The sequence below is a fragment of the Erinaceus europaeus genome, chromosome 12 (assembly GCF_950295315.1).
Source record: "Erinaceus europaeus chromosome 12, mEriEur2.1, whole genome shotgun sequence".
Taxonomy (NCBI): Eukaryota; Metazoa; Chordata; class Mammalia; order Eulipotyphla; family Erinaceidae; genus Erinaceus; species Erinaceus europaeus.
The window spans coordinates 85,820,687-85,834,120 of record NC_080173.1 but is presented as its reverse complement, the minus strand read 5'-3'; the positions used below and the strand labels follow the sequence as shown (position 1 = coordinate 85,834,120).

The following is a 13,434-nucleotide window of genomic DNA, read 5'->3' as shown; positions in this document are numbered from 1 at the left end:
CACCATTGGGCAGCTCGTGCGCCTATCAAGGTCAAGGCCCGCCCCGCAGCCTCATTGGCTAAGCGGCCCGCCTTTCTCGCCGGTACGGAAGTGACGTAAAGGAGTAAGGCCTCGAGGTCTGGCAGCCATCTTGGGGCCTTGCACCCCTACACGTGCGGAGGCGAGAGTGCCTTAGTCATGTGGCCTAGAGGGTCCTATCACGCAAAGGGGGCGAGGTTTCAACCTCCTGGGACTTCCGGGCTCCCAGCACTACCACACTTCCCTTCAACTCTGCTTCAGGTTTCAGCTGGATCAGGATTTTATTTTGGTCACTGTTGCTGTGAAAATAAATCAAGACACCGCCCTTACACATTCCACGTGTACCGGAGTAGATGGTGCCAGGAGCCATACCCCAGAGGCTGGGAGGGTTTTCTGGCTGTAATGGACTGCTAGGGGCATTTGGGGTTGTGAATCATGTTTCTTCAACAATTTTCCTGTTTTAGCAGGAATATATATATATATTTTTTTTCACTTATATTATCTTCTGAGATTTAGCCACTATCCTGTCTAGACTTGGCTCCCTGGGTTGAAGGATTTTTTTTAACAGGGTAATGAAGGTGACCCGGGAGGTGGTGCAGTGGACTCAAAGCATGAGATCCAAGTTCAGTCCCCAGCATAATATGTGCCAGAATGATGCTCTGGTGGTCCCATTCATAAATTTTAAAAAGTGATGATGGTTTAGTGTTCACACTGATCCAGGGATAGAAAGCTGGTTTCTGAAATCTCTGAGACCCCCCCAAAGGTAACTGTACTAGAGGAAAATCTGAGATAAGCGCATAGCCACTAAATAGAGGCCCCTTAAGGAAAACCACCACTATGTATCTCCAAAGGATCCTTTATTGAGCAGAGCAGGACCGTGGCATTTATAATATATATAAAAAGTTTGAAGATTTGGCAGGCAGTAGACCCTTTGCCCGCCCACCACCCCCAGCACAGATTTTCCTGACCCCCCTCTGCACGAGAGGGTGGGGGTGACTGTCCCACCCGGGCCACAGGCCATACTCCCCTACAGAGGGAGAAAAAGACTTTCCCATGGCCACCCCCTGAACGTTATAAATCAACAAGTATTCTTTCAAAGAAAAAAAAAAAATACAGAAATCAATGAAAACATTTAAATATGAAAAACCAAAGGGAATTAGGTGGGGAAAGGCAAGGGAGAACAGGAATTGAAGTTTCTGGGGAAGGGTTTCCCATGTTCCCCTGCCCATTAATGAGTGGGCTTGAGGCCTGGGAGATGAGGCTCACACAGTGAGTTTGCAGTGACACAGCTCCTTGTAGATCTGCCGACGGAGTTTGGGCATGTCCTGCTGGGTGAAGCTGAATGGCTGAGACAGGGCCAGGTGCTTGCAGTACTGGACATTAACAAAGCATTCCATGAGAACCACCTACTGAACCCCTGACGAGTTTTGGAGAACATCCCCATTTCACCAACATCGAGAGACAAGACCCATAGCCTGGTGTTCCAACTATTTTACTTGGTAATGCTAAGTATCTAGTATCTAGGATGGGAGAGATAGCGTAATAGTTAATGCAAACAGACTCTCATGCCTGAGTCTCTGAGGCCCCAGGTTCAATGCCCTGCACCATCGTCAGCCAGAGCTGACTAGTGCTGATAGGAAATAAATAAATATCTAGTGCTAAGAGGGAGAAAGAGCTTTAGATTTGGGGTTCACGTAACTGTTCCATCAGGGCCAGAGACCAAGGCTCAAAGACCCAGTCACAATGTTGTAGGGGAAAATCAGGAAAGAACCAATGAAATCAGGGTTTCTATTCTCTAACACAAATATTTCCTGCTCTAAATGTTTGAGTCAAATGAGATTTGCGGGACAAATTCCCACTTCCCTCCTACCCCTTTAGCCCAAGTGAAGTTGCTTACCTGCAACACAAAGGCACCACAATCACTGTCATTATTCTGCCTGGCCACATTCTAGAAAATAAAATTTAAAACAAAAAACAAAAAAACACGTCCTTTACCAGAAGACCTCTAGGGAGCATGGTTTCAACTTCTTCCCTCTACCAGCACCCCCAAATATTTCTCCCTTCTGGAAACTCACCATTTTAAAGTAACCTTTCCAGCCCTGGTGGAAATCTAGCCGGTCTTTCTTTACTGCCTCTGCCTGTAGATACTTGGCAATATGCTGTAGACAGAGAAAAAGAGGAAATAGAATCTGTGTTTCCTAGCTGAATCCAACGTGTGCTGGTCACAGGTACCATGCTCAGCATGCTCTTCAGAAACCCCAAGCCCACCCCCGTGTCTGTTACGCCTTACCACTAGATCTTTCCCCTTCCCTCTCAAACCTTAGGGCAGCGGCGATTTAGAGTGCGTTGTGAGTCAAAATAGGTGATGGTGCGTCGCCTCACATCAACAGAGATGAGGGACCAATGTACCTCCAGGTGTATGGGAATCAACAGCAGCTCTTTATTGAAGATGTCCACCTAAGGAGGCAGTGCCAGAGGTCAGGAAAGATAGCACAGGAATTCTACTACTGTGAGGGTTCTTGCCTGTGAGAGAAAACAGTATCGAGGCTCTGGATTATGAGGTAAGGCTAAGTTTCTGGAGGTCTAGATTCTTGGGAAAAGAATGAACATGGGACAGAAGAGGCAGTATCAGAATAAACACTGCAGAGCCTACGACGGGTGAGACACTTTCACTCTTATTATTTTATAATCAGAACGCTGCTTAGCTCTGGCTTGTGGTAGTACCAAACATTGAACCTGGGACCTTGGAGTCTCAGGCATGAAAGTCTGGTGCATAAGCACTATATTACCTCTCCTGAGCCAGATATTTTCACACACTAAAAGTAGCTAAGTGCCTACTAGCTATGAACCCAGGCTCAAGGAGTTTGGAGCCAGACTGCCAGGGTTCAAATGCAACATCTCCACTTACTTGCTTATGACCATAGGCAAACTACTTAATACCCCCCACATATACACACTTATAAATAATAGAACCTATCTCTCCATCTGTTGTGAGGATTAAACTGGTTAATATCCACAATACCGTAGAACAATGCATGGAACCTAGTAAATGTTCAATCCCTTAACACAATAAGCCCATGAAGAAATTCTCTTCTTTGGCATAACAATGAGGAAACTGTAGTGTGGAAAAGTGGTCTGCCCAAAGCCACAGAAGAAATGGCAGAGGGGAGATTCAAACCCAGGTATATAGAAAGCCCATTCTTTTTACTGCATCTACTATGAGAAGGAAATCTGCCGGCTCCTTCTAAGTTCTTGGGGCTAGGTGGTGGCAAGCCCAGGTAAGCACACACATTACCATGCACAAGGACTCAGGTTCAAGGGCAACAGGTGTCTCTCATTATCTCTCCCCCCCTTTCAATTTATCTGTCCTATCAAACAAAAAATTAAGAAATTAAAAAATAAGAATGTGGGAGTTGGGCGGTAGCGTAGCAGGTTAAGTGCAGATGGTGCAAAGCTCAAGGACTGGCGTAAAACTCCCGGTTTGAGCCCCTGGCTCCCCACTTGCAGGGGAGTTGCTTCGCAGGCAGTGAAGCAGGTCTGCAGGTGTCTGTCTCTCTCTCTCTCTCTCTCTCCCTGTCTTCCCCTCCTCTCTCCCTTTCTCTCTATTCTATCCAACGACAACATCAACAACAATGAAAAACAACAAGGGCAACAAAAGAGAAAGTAAATAAATAAAAATAAAATAAGAATGCAAATTTGTGAATCTGAGGACAGAAATTAATATATGCAGGCCAATATTCCTGCCTCACTATATAAGTACCCTGGCCTTCGTTTTTTTTTTTTTCCTTACTGAGGTATTAATGTTTTATAGTCAACAGTATATACAATAGTTTGTACATGCATAACATACAATGCCCACTATGCCCTCTGCCATCATGTTTACCCTGCCCTTTGAACTGAAGAGCGAGAAATCTAATTTGAGGGGAGAATAAAAGAGTCCCCCTCCCAATTATTTTCCTCAGTAGTGCAGATCCAAAACCTACCATCCTAGAGTCTTACCTTCTCATTTCCCATATTTAATTAGTCAGAAAGTTGTATTGTTTCCACCAGCAAAACTGATCCCAGATAAAAGTACTATTTATCACTTGGGTCCAAGTTTCTCCTCTGGATTTCTGTGCTACTCCTAGTCTGCCTGTTTCCACTTTTGCTCCCCTTCACTTTGCTCCACTGGAACAGGAACTGAAAACATGAAGCACTTCCCAGTTTAAAACTTCAGCAGGGAATCGGTGGTAGGGGATCTAGTATAGTGCACAAGTTACCATGTGGAAAGACATGGGTTCAAGGATCTCTATGAGAAAGAGCTCCAAAAGTGGTGGAGAGTGCTGTAGCTATCTTTTTTCCTGTCTTCCTCACTCTGCCTCTTACCCTCAGTCATAAAGAAAGGAAAAAATGGCCACTGGGAGCAGTTGTGTAGGTACCAAGCCCCTGCGACAATAAACTCTTCAATGGCTTTAGAGTACACATAGAAAAAGATCTACTCCTGGGGCTGGGCGGTAGCACAGCAGTTAGTTAAGCGCACATGGTGCAAAGCACAGGGACCGGTGTAAGGATCCCAGTTCGAGCCCCCAGTTCCCCACCTGAAGGGGGGGTCACTTTGCAAGGGGTGAAGCAGGTCTGCAGGTGTCTGTCTTTCTCTCCTCTTCTCTTGATTTCTCTCTGTCCTATCCACAGTAACAACAGCTATGACAACAACAACAACTACAAGGCTACAAGGGCAACAAAATGGGAAAAAATGGCCTTCAGGAGCAGTGTATTCTACGGATAACCCTGGAGGCAAAAAAAAAAAAAAAAAAAGAAAGAAAGAAAGAAAGAAAAGAAGGAAAAGAAAAAAAAATCTACTCCTGACCTTCCACGATCTGACAAGATTTTATATCATTTTCCCTTTGTTCAATCACAGCTCTAACCACACAGGTCACCCATAAGGGATTTCCTTCTCATTTTGGGTCCCTTGTGCTTGCTGTTCCTATTACATAAAACACTCTTCCTGCTCAACCCCCAGTAGCAGCATAAGCCAGAATTTAGCAGTGTTCTGATAAAAACAAACAAATATAACAAAACACTCCTCTCTCAGATCTGCATACTCATCATTCAAGTCTCAGCTAACACAGGCCTTCCCAAACCAGCCAATCTAAAAGTACCTACTGTTGATGCTGCTACATTATTGTTTTCAGTACTTATCACTAGCTAAAATTTGACTTATCCTAACATACAAAAGAACAAGTTTCCCTTGTTTAATACTTAAGGTCCAGGAGGCAGCACAGTGGTGGGGCTATGGTCCTCTAGGCATGAGGTCCCCAATTCTATCCCTGACACCGCATATGCCAGAGCTGCAGTGGCAGCTCCCTTATTCTCTGTGAAGTAAATAAAACAAACAAACAAAAAACTGCTATGTCCTTACTACTTAAGACAACACCTAGCACACAGAGGGCATTTACTAATTATTGTAAAGATTAAATAAATGGAACTCATAGAAAACCGAAGTCTATGGGAGATGGCTCAGTGACAGAGCAGATCTGTAAGGATGAGCTCCCAAGTTCGATTCCTGGCACAGTATATGCCAGTGTTGTTCTCGCCTCTATTTCTCCTGTCTCCATCACAAATACATCTTTTTAAGAAATATTTACAGGCTTATTAACACAAGAGAAGAGAACCAGAACATCACTCTGGCATATGTGATGTGGAGGACTGAACTCAGAACCTCATGTTTAAAGTCCAACACTTTATCCACTGTGGCAACACCTAAGTCACATAAACAAAAAGTTTTGAAAAAGAAATAGAAATCAGTAAAGTCAGAGAGGTCCCTTAGCGGTGTAGCACCTGTCCCCCCTCCCTCTCCTTTCCCTCCCATCTTTTCTTTCACCACCAGGGTTATAGCTGGGCCTGGTGCTGACACCGAACCCACTGTCAGCAGCCATTTCCCTTTATATGCTCTATTACCAGATAGGGCAGAGAGAAACTGAGAGGGGGTGAGGAGTGGGAGGTGGAGAGGGAGAAAGATGAGTAACTGCAGACCTGTTTCACCACTGAGTGACGCTTCCCCCTGCAGGAGGAGAGAGGGCTTGAACCCAGGTACTTATGCACGTGTGCTTACCCGGATGCGCCACCACCAGGCCTCTCAGCTCTTACTTTCTTATTTCCTTACTCTCATTATAGAAGCAAAGGGGGGCGAGGTGTCTGGGTGGTGACACACATGGTGAAGTGTACACATTCATGCACACAGACCCAGGTTCAAGTCTCTACTCCCTGCCTACAGGGGGGATGACTCTCAAAGCAGATCTGCAGGTCTCTCTGCCTCCACATCCCCTCTCAATTTCTGTTTTATCTAATAAAATAAAAAGGGGGGAAATGACCACTTGTGACAATAAATAAAAAATTAATAATAAACAGAAGGAACAAAAATAGCTCATCTGGATAGTGTGCCTACTTTGTAATGCACTTGACCCAGGTTCAAGCCTGGCACCCATCACAATGGAGGAAGCTTTGGTGCCATGTTACCCTTCCCCTCCTTATCTGAAAAAGTCAGCTTGGAGAAATGAAGCTCCAACAAAGAGAAGAAGGAAAAAAAAAAAAAAAAGGAGGAGGAGGAGGAGAGGTAGAAGAAAAAGCAACTCTAATTCTGTACAAGCAAGGTGTTACAAAATAAGTAGATGTGTGAATTTATAACTCACATTTTTGGTCCACCTTTTCACCCCATCATAACCCTTGGTACGGAGTTTGTCATAGAAGAAACTGTTGAAGAAATGCACCTGTGCCAAAGATACAAGAGAGCTGAATGGAGATCAGGTCAGGTGGGAGATAGCATAATGAGCATGCAAACAGACTCTCATGCCTGAGGCCCCAAGGTCCCAGGCTCAACCCCCTGCACCACCATAAGCCAGAGCTGAGCAGTGCTGTGGCAAAAAAAAAAGAGACTGGGTGCACCTGTTAACTTCCCCTCATCTGTACACTCCATTTCTTTATGATTCTAAAGACTGGCTTCACTAACCTCCACTCCAGTTTGAGGGTAAAATAAATAAAAAAGAAAAGCCACTGTTTTGAGGCTGGGACTGCTCTGCCATGTGTGAACCCCGAGTGAAGTCTCAGTGATGGGGAAAATATAAAATAAAATAATTATTTTGAACCTTATAGTTTCCCATTCCAAGTTGTGGGGAAAAACACTGAAGAAAGGTGGGTAGGGACACAGAATTGAAATTCAAGATCATAGATATGAATTTAATAGATTACCATTTACCCTCTCGCCCCTAGAAACAGACTGTTTTTGTAAAAAATGGAGTAGAAAAAAAAGAACCTAAAAAACTGCTTAGCCTGAGAAACTTCCAGTCAGCATGCCCAGTTAAGCCTACCTTTTCAGGGACTGTGTCCATAACCAGGTCTCCATACATGTTCATCACCTGGGGGGAAAAATTGGTGACAACTTGCCATGGAGGGTGCAGCATGGGTAGAGCTCCCGCAGTCACTCAGCTCCCTAAGTCCCCTTTAAGCCCTGTTTCTGTTCCCCTCTCACCTGGTCATTGAGCCAGTTCTGTCCATACAAAGTCCCCAAGTCATCCATCGTCAGCACATGCCGCTTATAGGCCACTCGGAAGCCCCTCACCATGGCATTGCCTGGCATTCGCTGGTATGACTGGATCAATTGCAGCACCAGGCCCTTCCTGAGTAGGCCAAGGGTGGAGTCACACAAGAGACGAGGGGGCTAGGGCACACAGAAGCACCTTCTACTTCCTAGAATAAGAGTCTAAACTGACCCCTATGTCCCCCCCCCTTTTGTCATGGGTCTGAGAACCTGCTAGAGGCCAGTTCCCCAGAAAGAGACATGTGAGTACTCAGGTACCCATATTTCAGGGTCCCCACAAAAGACCCACCCAGTTGGCCTAAAGGGGCCTTGGCACCTTGCCTGCAGACTCCTCCCCATCAGCTCTAGCCTCCTCCTCCTTGTCCAGTCTTCTTTTCTTTTTGGTATTATCTTTATTTATTTTTTGGATACAGGGATTCAGAAATTGAGAGCGAAGGGGAGTGATAGAGAGGGGAAGAGTCAGAGAGACACCTGCAACACCGCTTCACCACTTACAAAGGTTTCCCCCCCGCAGGTGGGAACGAGAGGCTTGAACCAAGGTCTTTTGCACACTGTAACATGTGCGCTAAGCCAGGTGTGCCACCACCCAGCCCCCCGTTTTCTCTTGAAAGTCAGCTTTTTCATGCCTTACCGGGAAGGTGCAGAGAATTCCTGCTGAAAAACGTCCTCCAGCTTCTCAACTACTTCATCGGTGCTGAGGGGAATGAGGCTGCCGTAAGTTTGAAGGAATTCATCTAAGATGCCTGAGTGGAGGGGGAGAGAAGTGTATTAAAACCTCTAAACCTAGGAGTCAGCTGAAATAGATGAGGTCCTTCAGAGTGTCTTACTCTGCACACAGGTCACGTGTTCTTCTCGCAGGGGGCTGTGCTGGCCAGCTTTCTCCCCAGGTCGCTCCACTTCTGCATTTCCCAAATCCGAGCTCGGAAAAAGCTCTTGGGCCACATGGTCCCCGATGCTACACACATTGCTGATGAGAATGCTGGCATCAGGGGCTACCACACTGCGCTCCCCTTCTGGCCCAGGTGGTCCCCCAAAACCATTGGGCAGATTACATGAGAGGAGGCCTATAAGACAGGGGAAAGAGGAGAGGGATGAGAAACTGGTTCGTATCAAAGCAGAAGGACCAAGTGATGCACGTAAATCCTAAAACCATGATAAGAATGGCTTGAAGCAGAAGCAGAACCTACCAATACAAACGTGACGGCATGGTGACCCAAAAGCCTAAGTCAAGAGGTTATAAAGGGACTGAGAGGAAGAACTCCTACTCACAAGCAAGAAAAGATTAATTTTCAAAAAGACAACCGATTTCAGAAACAGAATCACTGTATACCTTTCACAATATCCACTACATAGCAAAGGCTCAATAAACAATATAGCCAGAGAATCTGAAATTGTTTGGCTGACGTTCCCTAAAGAGAGAACTAGTCTGGGCCAGCACAACAGACCATCTGGATAGTGCACTGCTTTGCCGTGCCACCCAGGTTCAAGTCTACTCCCACCTCATGGAGTGTGATTCCCCACCCCCCCTTCTCTCTGCTCTGTTATTTAAAAAATAAAATGAAGGGGGTTGGGCGGTGGCGCAGTGGGTTAAGCGCACGTGGCGCAATGCGCAGGGACCAGCGTAAGGATCCCGGTTCGAGCCCCCGGCTCCCCACCTGCAGGGGAGTCGCTTCACAGGTCTATCTTTCTCTCCCTCTCTCTCTCTGTCTTCCCCTCCTCTCTCCATTTCTCTCTGTCCTATCCAACAACAAAGCAACGTCAACAATGGCAATAATAACCGCAACGAGGCTGCAACAACTAGGGCAACAAAAAGGGGGAAAAATGGCCTCCAGGAGCGGTGGATTCATGGTGCAGGCACCAAGCCCCAGCAATAACCCTGGAGGGGAAAAAATAAAATAAAAAAATAAAAAATAAATAAAATGAAAAGAAGGGCTGGGCAGTAGCACGCACATTACCGCATGGAAGAGTCCCCACTCCCAATCTGCAAGGGGGACACAAGCAGTGAAAGAGCTGTAGGTGTCTCTCCCCCTACCTCCCCCTCTCAATTTCTGTACTATCCAAAAAAAAAAAAAAAAAAAGAGGAAAAAAATGGCAACCGGGAGAAGTGGTTTCACAATGTCAGCACTGAGCCCCAGTAAGAAACCCTGGCGGCAAAACAATCATGCTACGTGTAGATAAAATGTATTCTGCGGGGGTCAGGCGGTGGCGCAGTGGGTTAAGCACATGTGGCGCAGAGTGCAGGGACCGGCGTAAGGATCCCGGTTCGAGCCCCCGGCTCCCCACCTGCAGGGGAGTCGCTTCACAGGCGGTGAAGCAGGTCTGCAGGTGTCTATCTTTCTCTCCCCTTCTCTGTCTCCCCCTCCTCTCTGTCCATTTCTCTCTGTCCTATCCAACAACGAATTGCGTCAACAAGGGCTATAATAATAACCACAACAAAGCTACAACAAGGGCAACAAAAGGGGGGAAAAATGGCCTCCAGGAGCGGTGGATTCATGGTGCAGGCACCGAGCCCAGCAATAACCCTGGAGGAGGAAAAAAAAAATGTATTCTACAGGAGAATATCACAGCAGTACACGTGAAACACTGTTCAGTGAGATCCCATCTCCCTACTCTAGTAAGTGCACCCTCTGGAATACATATGCAGGTATGTTTATGCTAAGGGGCCAAAAAAAGGGATCTTGAGTGGACAAGGCCATCTTTTTAAAGCAGTGTTTCCCTGTCTTATCTGTGAACAAGACACTTCCGTGATTATCCAGGCTTAGTTCTCAAAGCAGGGTTTAGAACATCTCATAGTTATTCTGCCCTCCCACTTTCCTTAAGCCCAGTCCTCAGTTCATCAAGAGGCTGCTGGTAGTCCAGGCTTTTAGCGCTCTCTACCACCCTTTCCCACCTTACCAGAATCAGGGTCTAGAGGAGACTTTGGAGTCCACCTTAGTCCATCTTCCTCTAAGGGGGGTCCAGATGGCACTGGAGGAGACCCTCTCACCCCATCCTCAGCCATGAGAGCACCTAACAGACCCAGCCGGGGTGGAGGCAGTCCCCGGGGGGAGTCAAAACGACAGCAGGGGGATGGCACTCGTGGTGTCACACCCCCTTCCTGGGATGAAATATGGTTTTTGGGGTGTGCGAGGCCCCTCCGCCGGCCTCGATGGCGCCCCCAAAGCTTCCAGTGGAATGTCAGCGAGGCGCTTTTTGAATAGAGCAGCATCCTAAAGGCTCTCATGGCTCTGCGTCGGCGCTGTGAGCAGGTTTTTCGATGTGTGGGGCGGGCTGGACGTGACCTCTGAGAGGATCCTAGCTGACTCCATCTGGGGGGCAGTCTCCAAGCTGCCACTTCCTCTTCTTCATCTTCATCCTCCTCTTCTTCATCCTCTTCACTAGTTGAAGCATCAAAAGAGGGCCGAGGGACAGGGAGGCGTCTGGTTGGCACTGTGGCCCCTGACCCAGGATCTGGCCCAAACCCTCCACCTATTTTGAGTCGGGGTTTGGGGGGTGGGGGCCACCGAAGACATTCCTGCCTGGGGCTTGAGTAAGCTGTGGCTATGCCAGGTCCAGGAGGCTCAGGCCCCCAAGACCCAGTCCCTTCTAGAGTCTCTTTCATCTTCCAGTAGCCTGTAAAATAAAGGTTACAGTGTGTCAGGATCCAAACACCTAGTACTCCAGATCTTGCCTCTCTTCCAGTCATAAATCTCTTCTGAAATCAAACGCAAATAATTAAGAATAAAAAACACAAAACTCCTTCACTTCAGATCTTCCAGGTTAACATGGTCCACAGGGAACCTTTTGGTACCCCAAGTCATTACCTAGTATTTTCAATCTGTTGCCACCGGGGCCTTGCTGGGATTTTGGAGCCTGCACAATTCCACCACCCTCGAAAGTTTCATTTTTTACAGAGGGCGAGAGACAGAAAGGAGACACCACAGCACCACTGGCGTTCCCATGTGGTGGCGGTCAGGGGCTTGAACCGGGTCCTGGAGGATGGTAAGTGTGCGCTTTACCAGGTGAGCCATCTTCCAGCCCCATCTACTTCCTCATTTTACTGCCACCAGGGTGTTCTAGTTGATATCAAAAAAAAAGGCAGTGTCTCAGCACGCAGACAGTATGGTACTAGAAAAACAGAAACCATGGTCTAGAGTGGGAAGAGGTTTCTTTGCCACCCAGAAATGAATGTGGGCTGTGGACACGCTTAGGTCGCCTCGGGAGGGAATATGGGTTCCAGGGCTACGGTTCAGGGAGTAGAATCTGATGAAAGGGGAAGGACTCTGAAGAAAACCCAAGGGGCTTAAGCAGCCGAGACGCTGAAACTGAATTGCGCCCTGCGCGCCAGGCTGACCGAGCCCCCTCTCGTGCTCGCAGCCCGGTAACCGGAATGTGCCCCGGCTCCACTACGTGCCTGCGGGCTCGGGCGGCTCGGCGCACAGGGCCTTCAGGAGCCCACTCGGAGGGCCTTCTGGACCCGGGTTAGGTGGCTGTAAGGTCCAGAAATGGGAGAGGCGGCGGCAGGGTGGGGGGGAGGGGAAGGGGCGTCCTCACCGGGAGCAGAGGAGCCGGGCGGACGGGCCCGAGGGCAGGCGTCTCCGGCCTCAGCCTTCCCGGCTCATCTCTTCGGCGACGGCGGCGGCCCCGCCACTCCTGCCGTCTTTCGGCGCAGCCGTCTCAATTCAGGATTCCAACGCTTCTGGGCCGCGCGCCGCGCCGCCGGGCCGCCCCTTCGCGGTCGCCTCTTGCAGCGACTCAGCCTCCACCTCCCCCACCTCCCCACCTCCCCGGCCGCCGCAGCCGCCGCCGCCGCCGCCGCCGCCACCTCCTCCTCCTCCTTCTCCTCCACCTCTTTTCCCTCCCGCGAGCCCCAGGCCCACTGGCGGTGGTGGCGCACGATTAGTACGTCACACCCGGCGAAAGAGCGGCCGCACAGCCACCACGCGCGCAGACCCGCCTACCCAAGATCGTGGACGCCACGAGAGCGCCCGCCCCCGAGCTCTGCGCCTGCGCACCGCGTGCAGCGACACACGCCTCTCCCTTTCGCGCCTGCGTCTCCGCGCGGCTCGGCCCTCCGCTGCGATAGCCTGCGTTCTGTCGAGGCGGTGCGAGGCCCGAGCCCCGGGGTCGGTCGCGATCCTTTAGTCCAGTCGGGCGCGCCGAGGAGAGCCGGGAGGGCAGGGAGACTCCGAGGAGGGGGCAGGCTTGAGACCAGGCAGTGGGGGGGTATGGGTGGGAAGTCACGTTGTGTCCCTTTTTATTAAATTCAAGCAGGGCTTGAGCAGATAGAAGAGCTCAAAGGAGTGAGGCGGGACGAGCGCCAAGGCTGTACGACTCCATTGAGCTTCACGGCGACCGGCCTCGCCAGGGGATTGGGGAGCATAAGAGGAAAACTTGGAAACCTGAGTAAATGTGGGGCGGGGGGGGGGGGGCAGCATAACAGTTATGCAAAAGACTTTAATGGTCGAGGCTTTAGCTACGGTCCGAAGGTTCAGTCTGGAGCAAGCCAGAGCTGAGCAGTGCTCTTGTTTAAAAAAATTATATATATATATATATATATATATATATATATATATATATATATATATATATATATATATATATATATGGGGTCGGGTGGTAGTGCAGCGGCTTAAGCGCAGGTGGCGCAAAGCACAAGGACCGGCATAAGGATCCCGGTTTGAGCCCCCGGCTCCCCACCTGCAGGGGCATTGCCACACAGGCGGTGAAGCAGGTCTGCAGGTGTCTATCTTTCACTCCCTTCTCTGTCTTCCCCTCCTCTCTCCATTTCTCTCTGTCCTATCCAACAACGAACAGCATCAACAATAAGAATAATAACCACAAGGCTACAACAACAACGGCAA

General features: G+C 48.8%; 1 protein-coding gene across 1 annotated transcript; it reads right to left on the bottom strand.

The window, feature by feature from the left end:
• Positions 1-858: 858 nt before the first annotated feature.
• SENP3 (SUMO specific peptidase 3) lies at positions 859-12,417 on the bottom strand. The gene is made up of 11 exons (XM_007522119.2): positions 12,125-12,417; positions 10,487-11,203; positions 8,419-8,655; positions 8,223-8,334; positions 7,523-7,670; positions 7,362-7,409; positions 6,687-6,764; positions 2,338-2,475; positions 2,094-2,177; positions 1,916-1,966; positions 859-1,391 (listed from the first exon to the last, which is right to left on the bottom strand). The coding sequence occupies exons 2-11, from the start codon at positions 11,190-11,192 to the stop codon at positions 1,281-1,283; spliced, it is 1,713 nt and encodes a 570-aa protein (XP_007522181.1). The 5' UTR covers positions 11,193-11,203; positions 12,125-12,417; the 3' UTR covers positions 859-1,280.
• Positions 12,418-13,434: the final 1,017 nt, after the last annotated feature.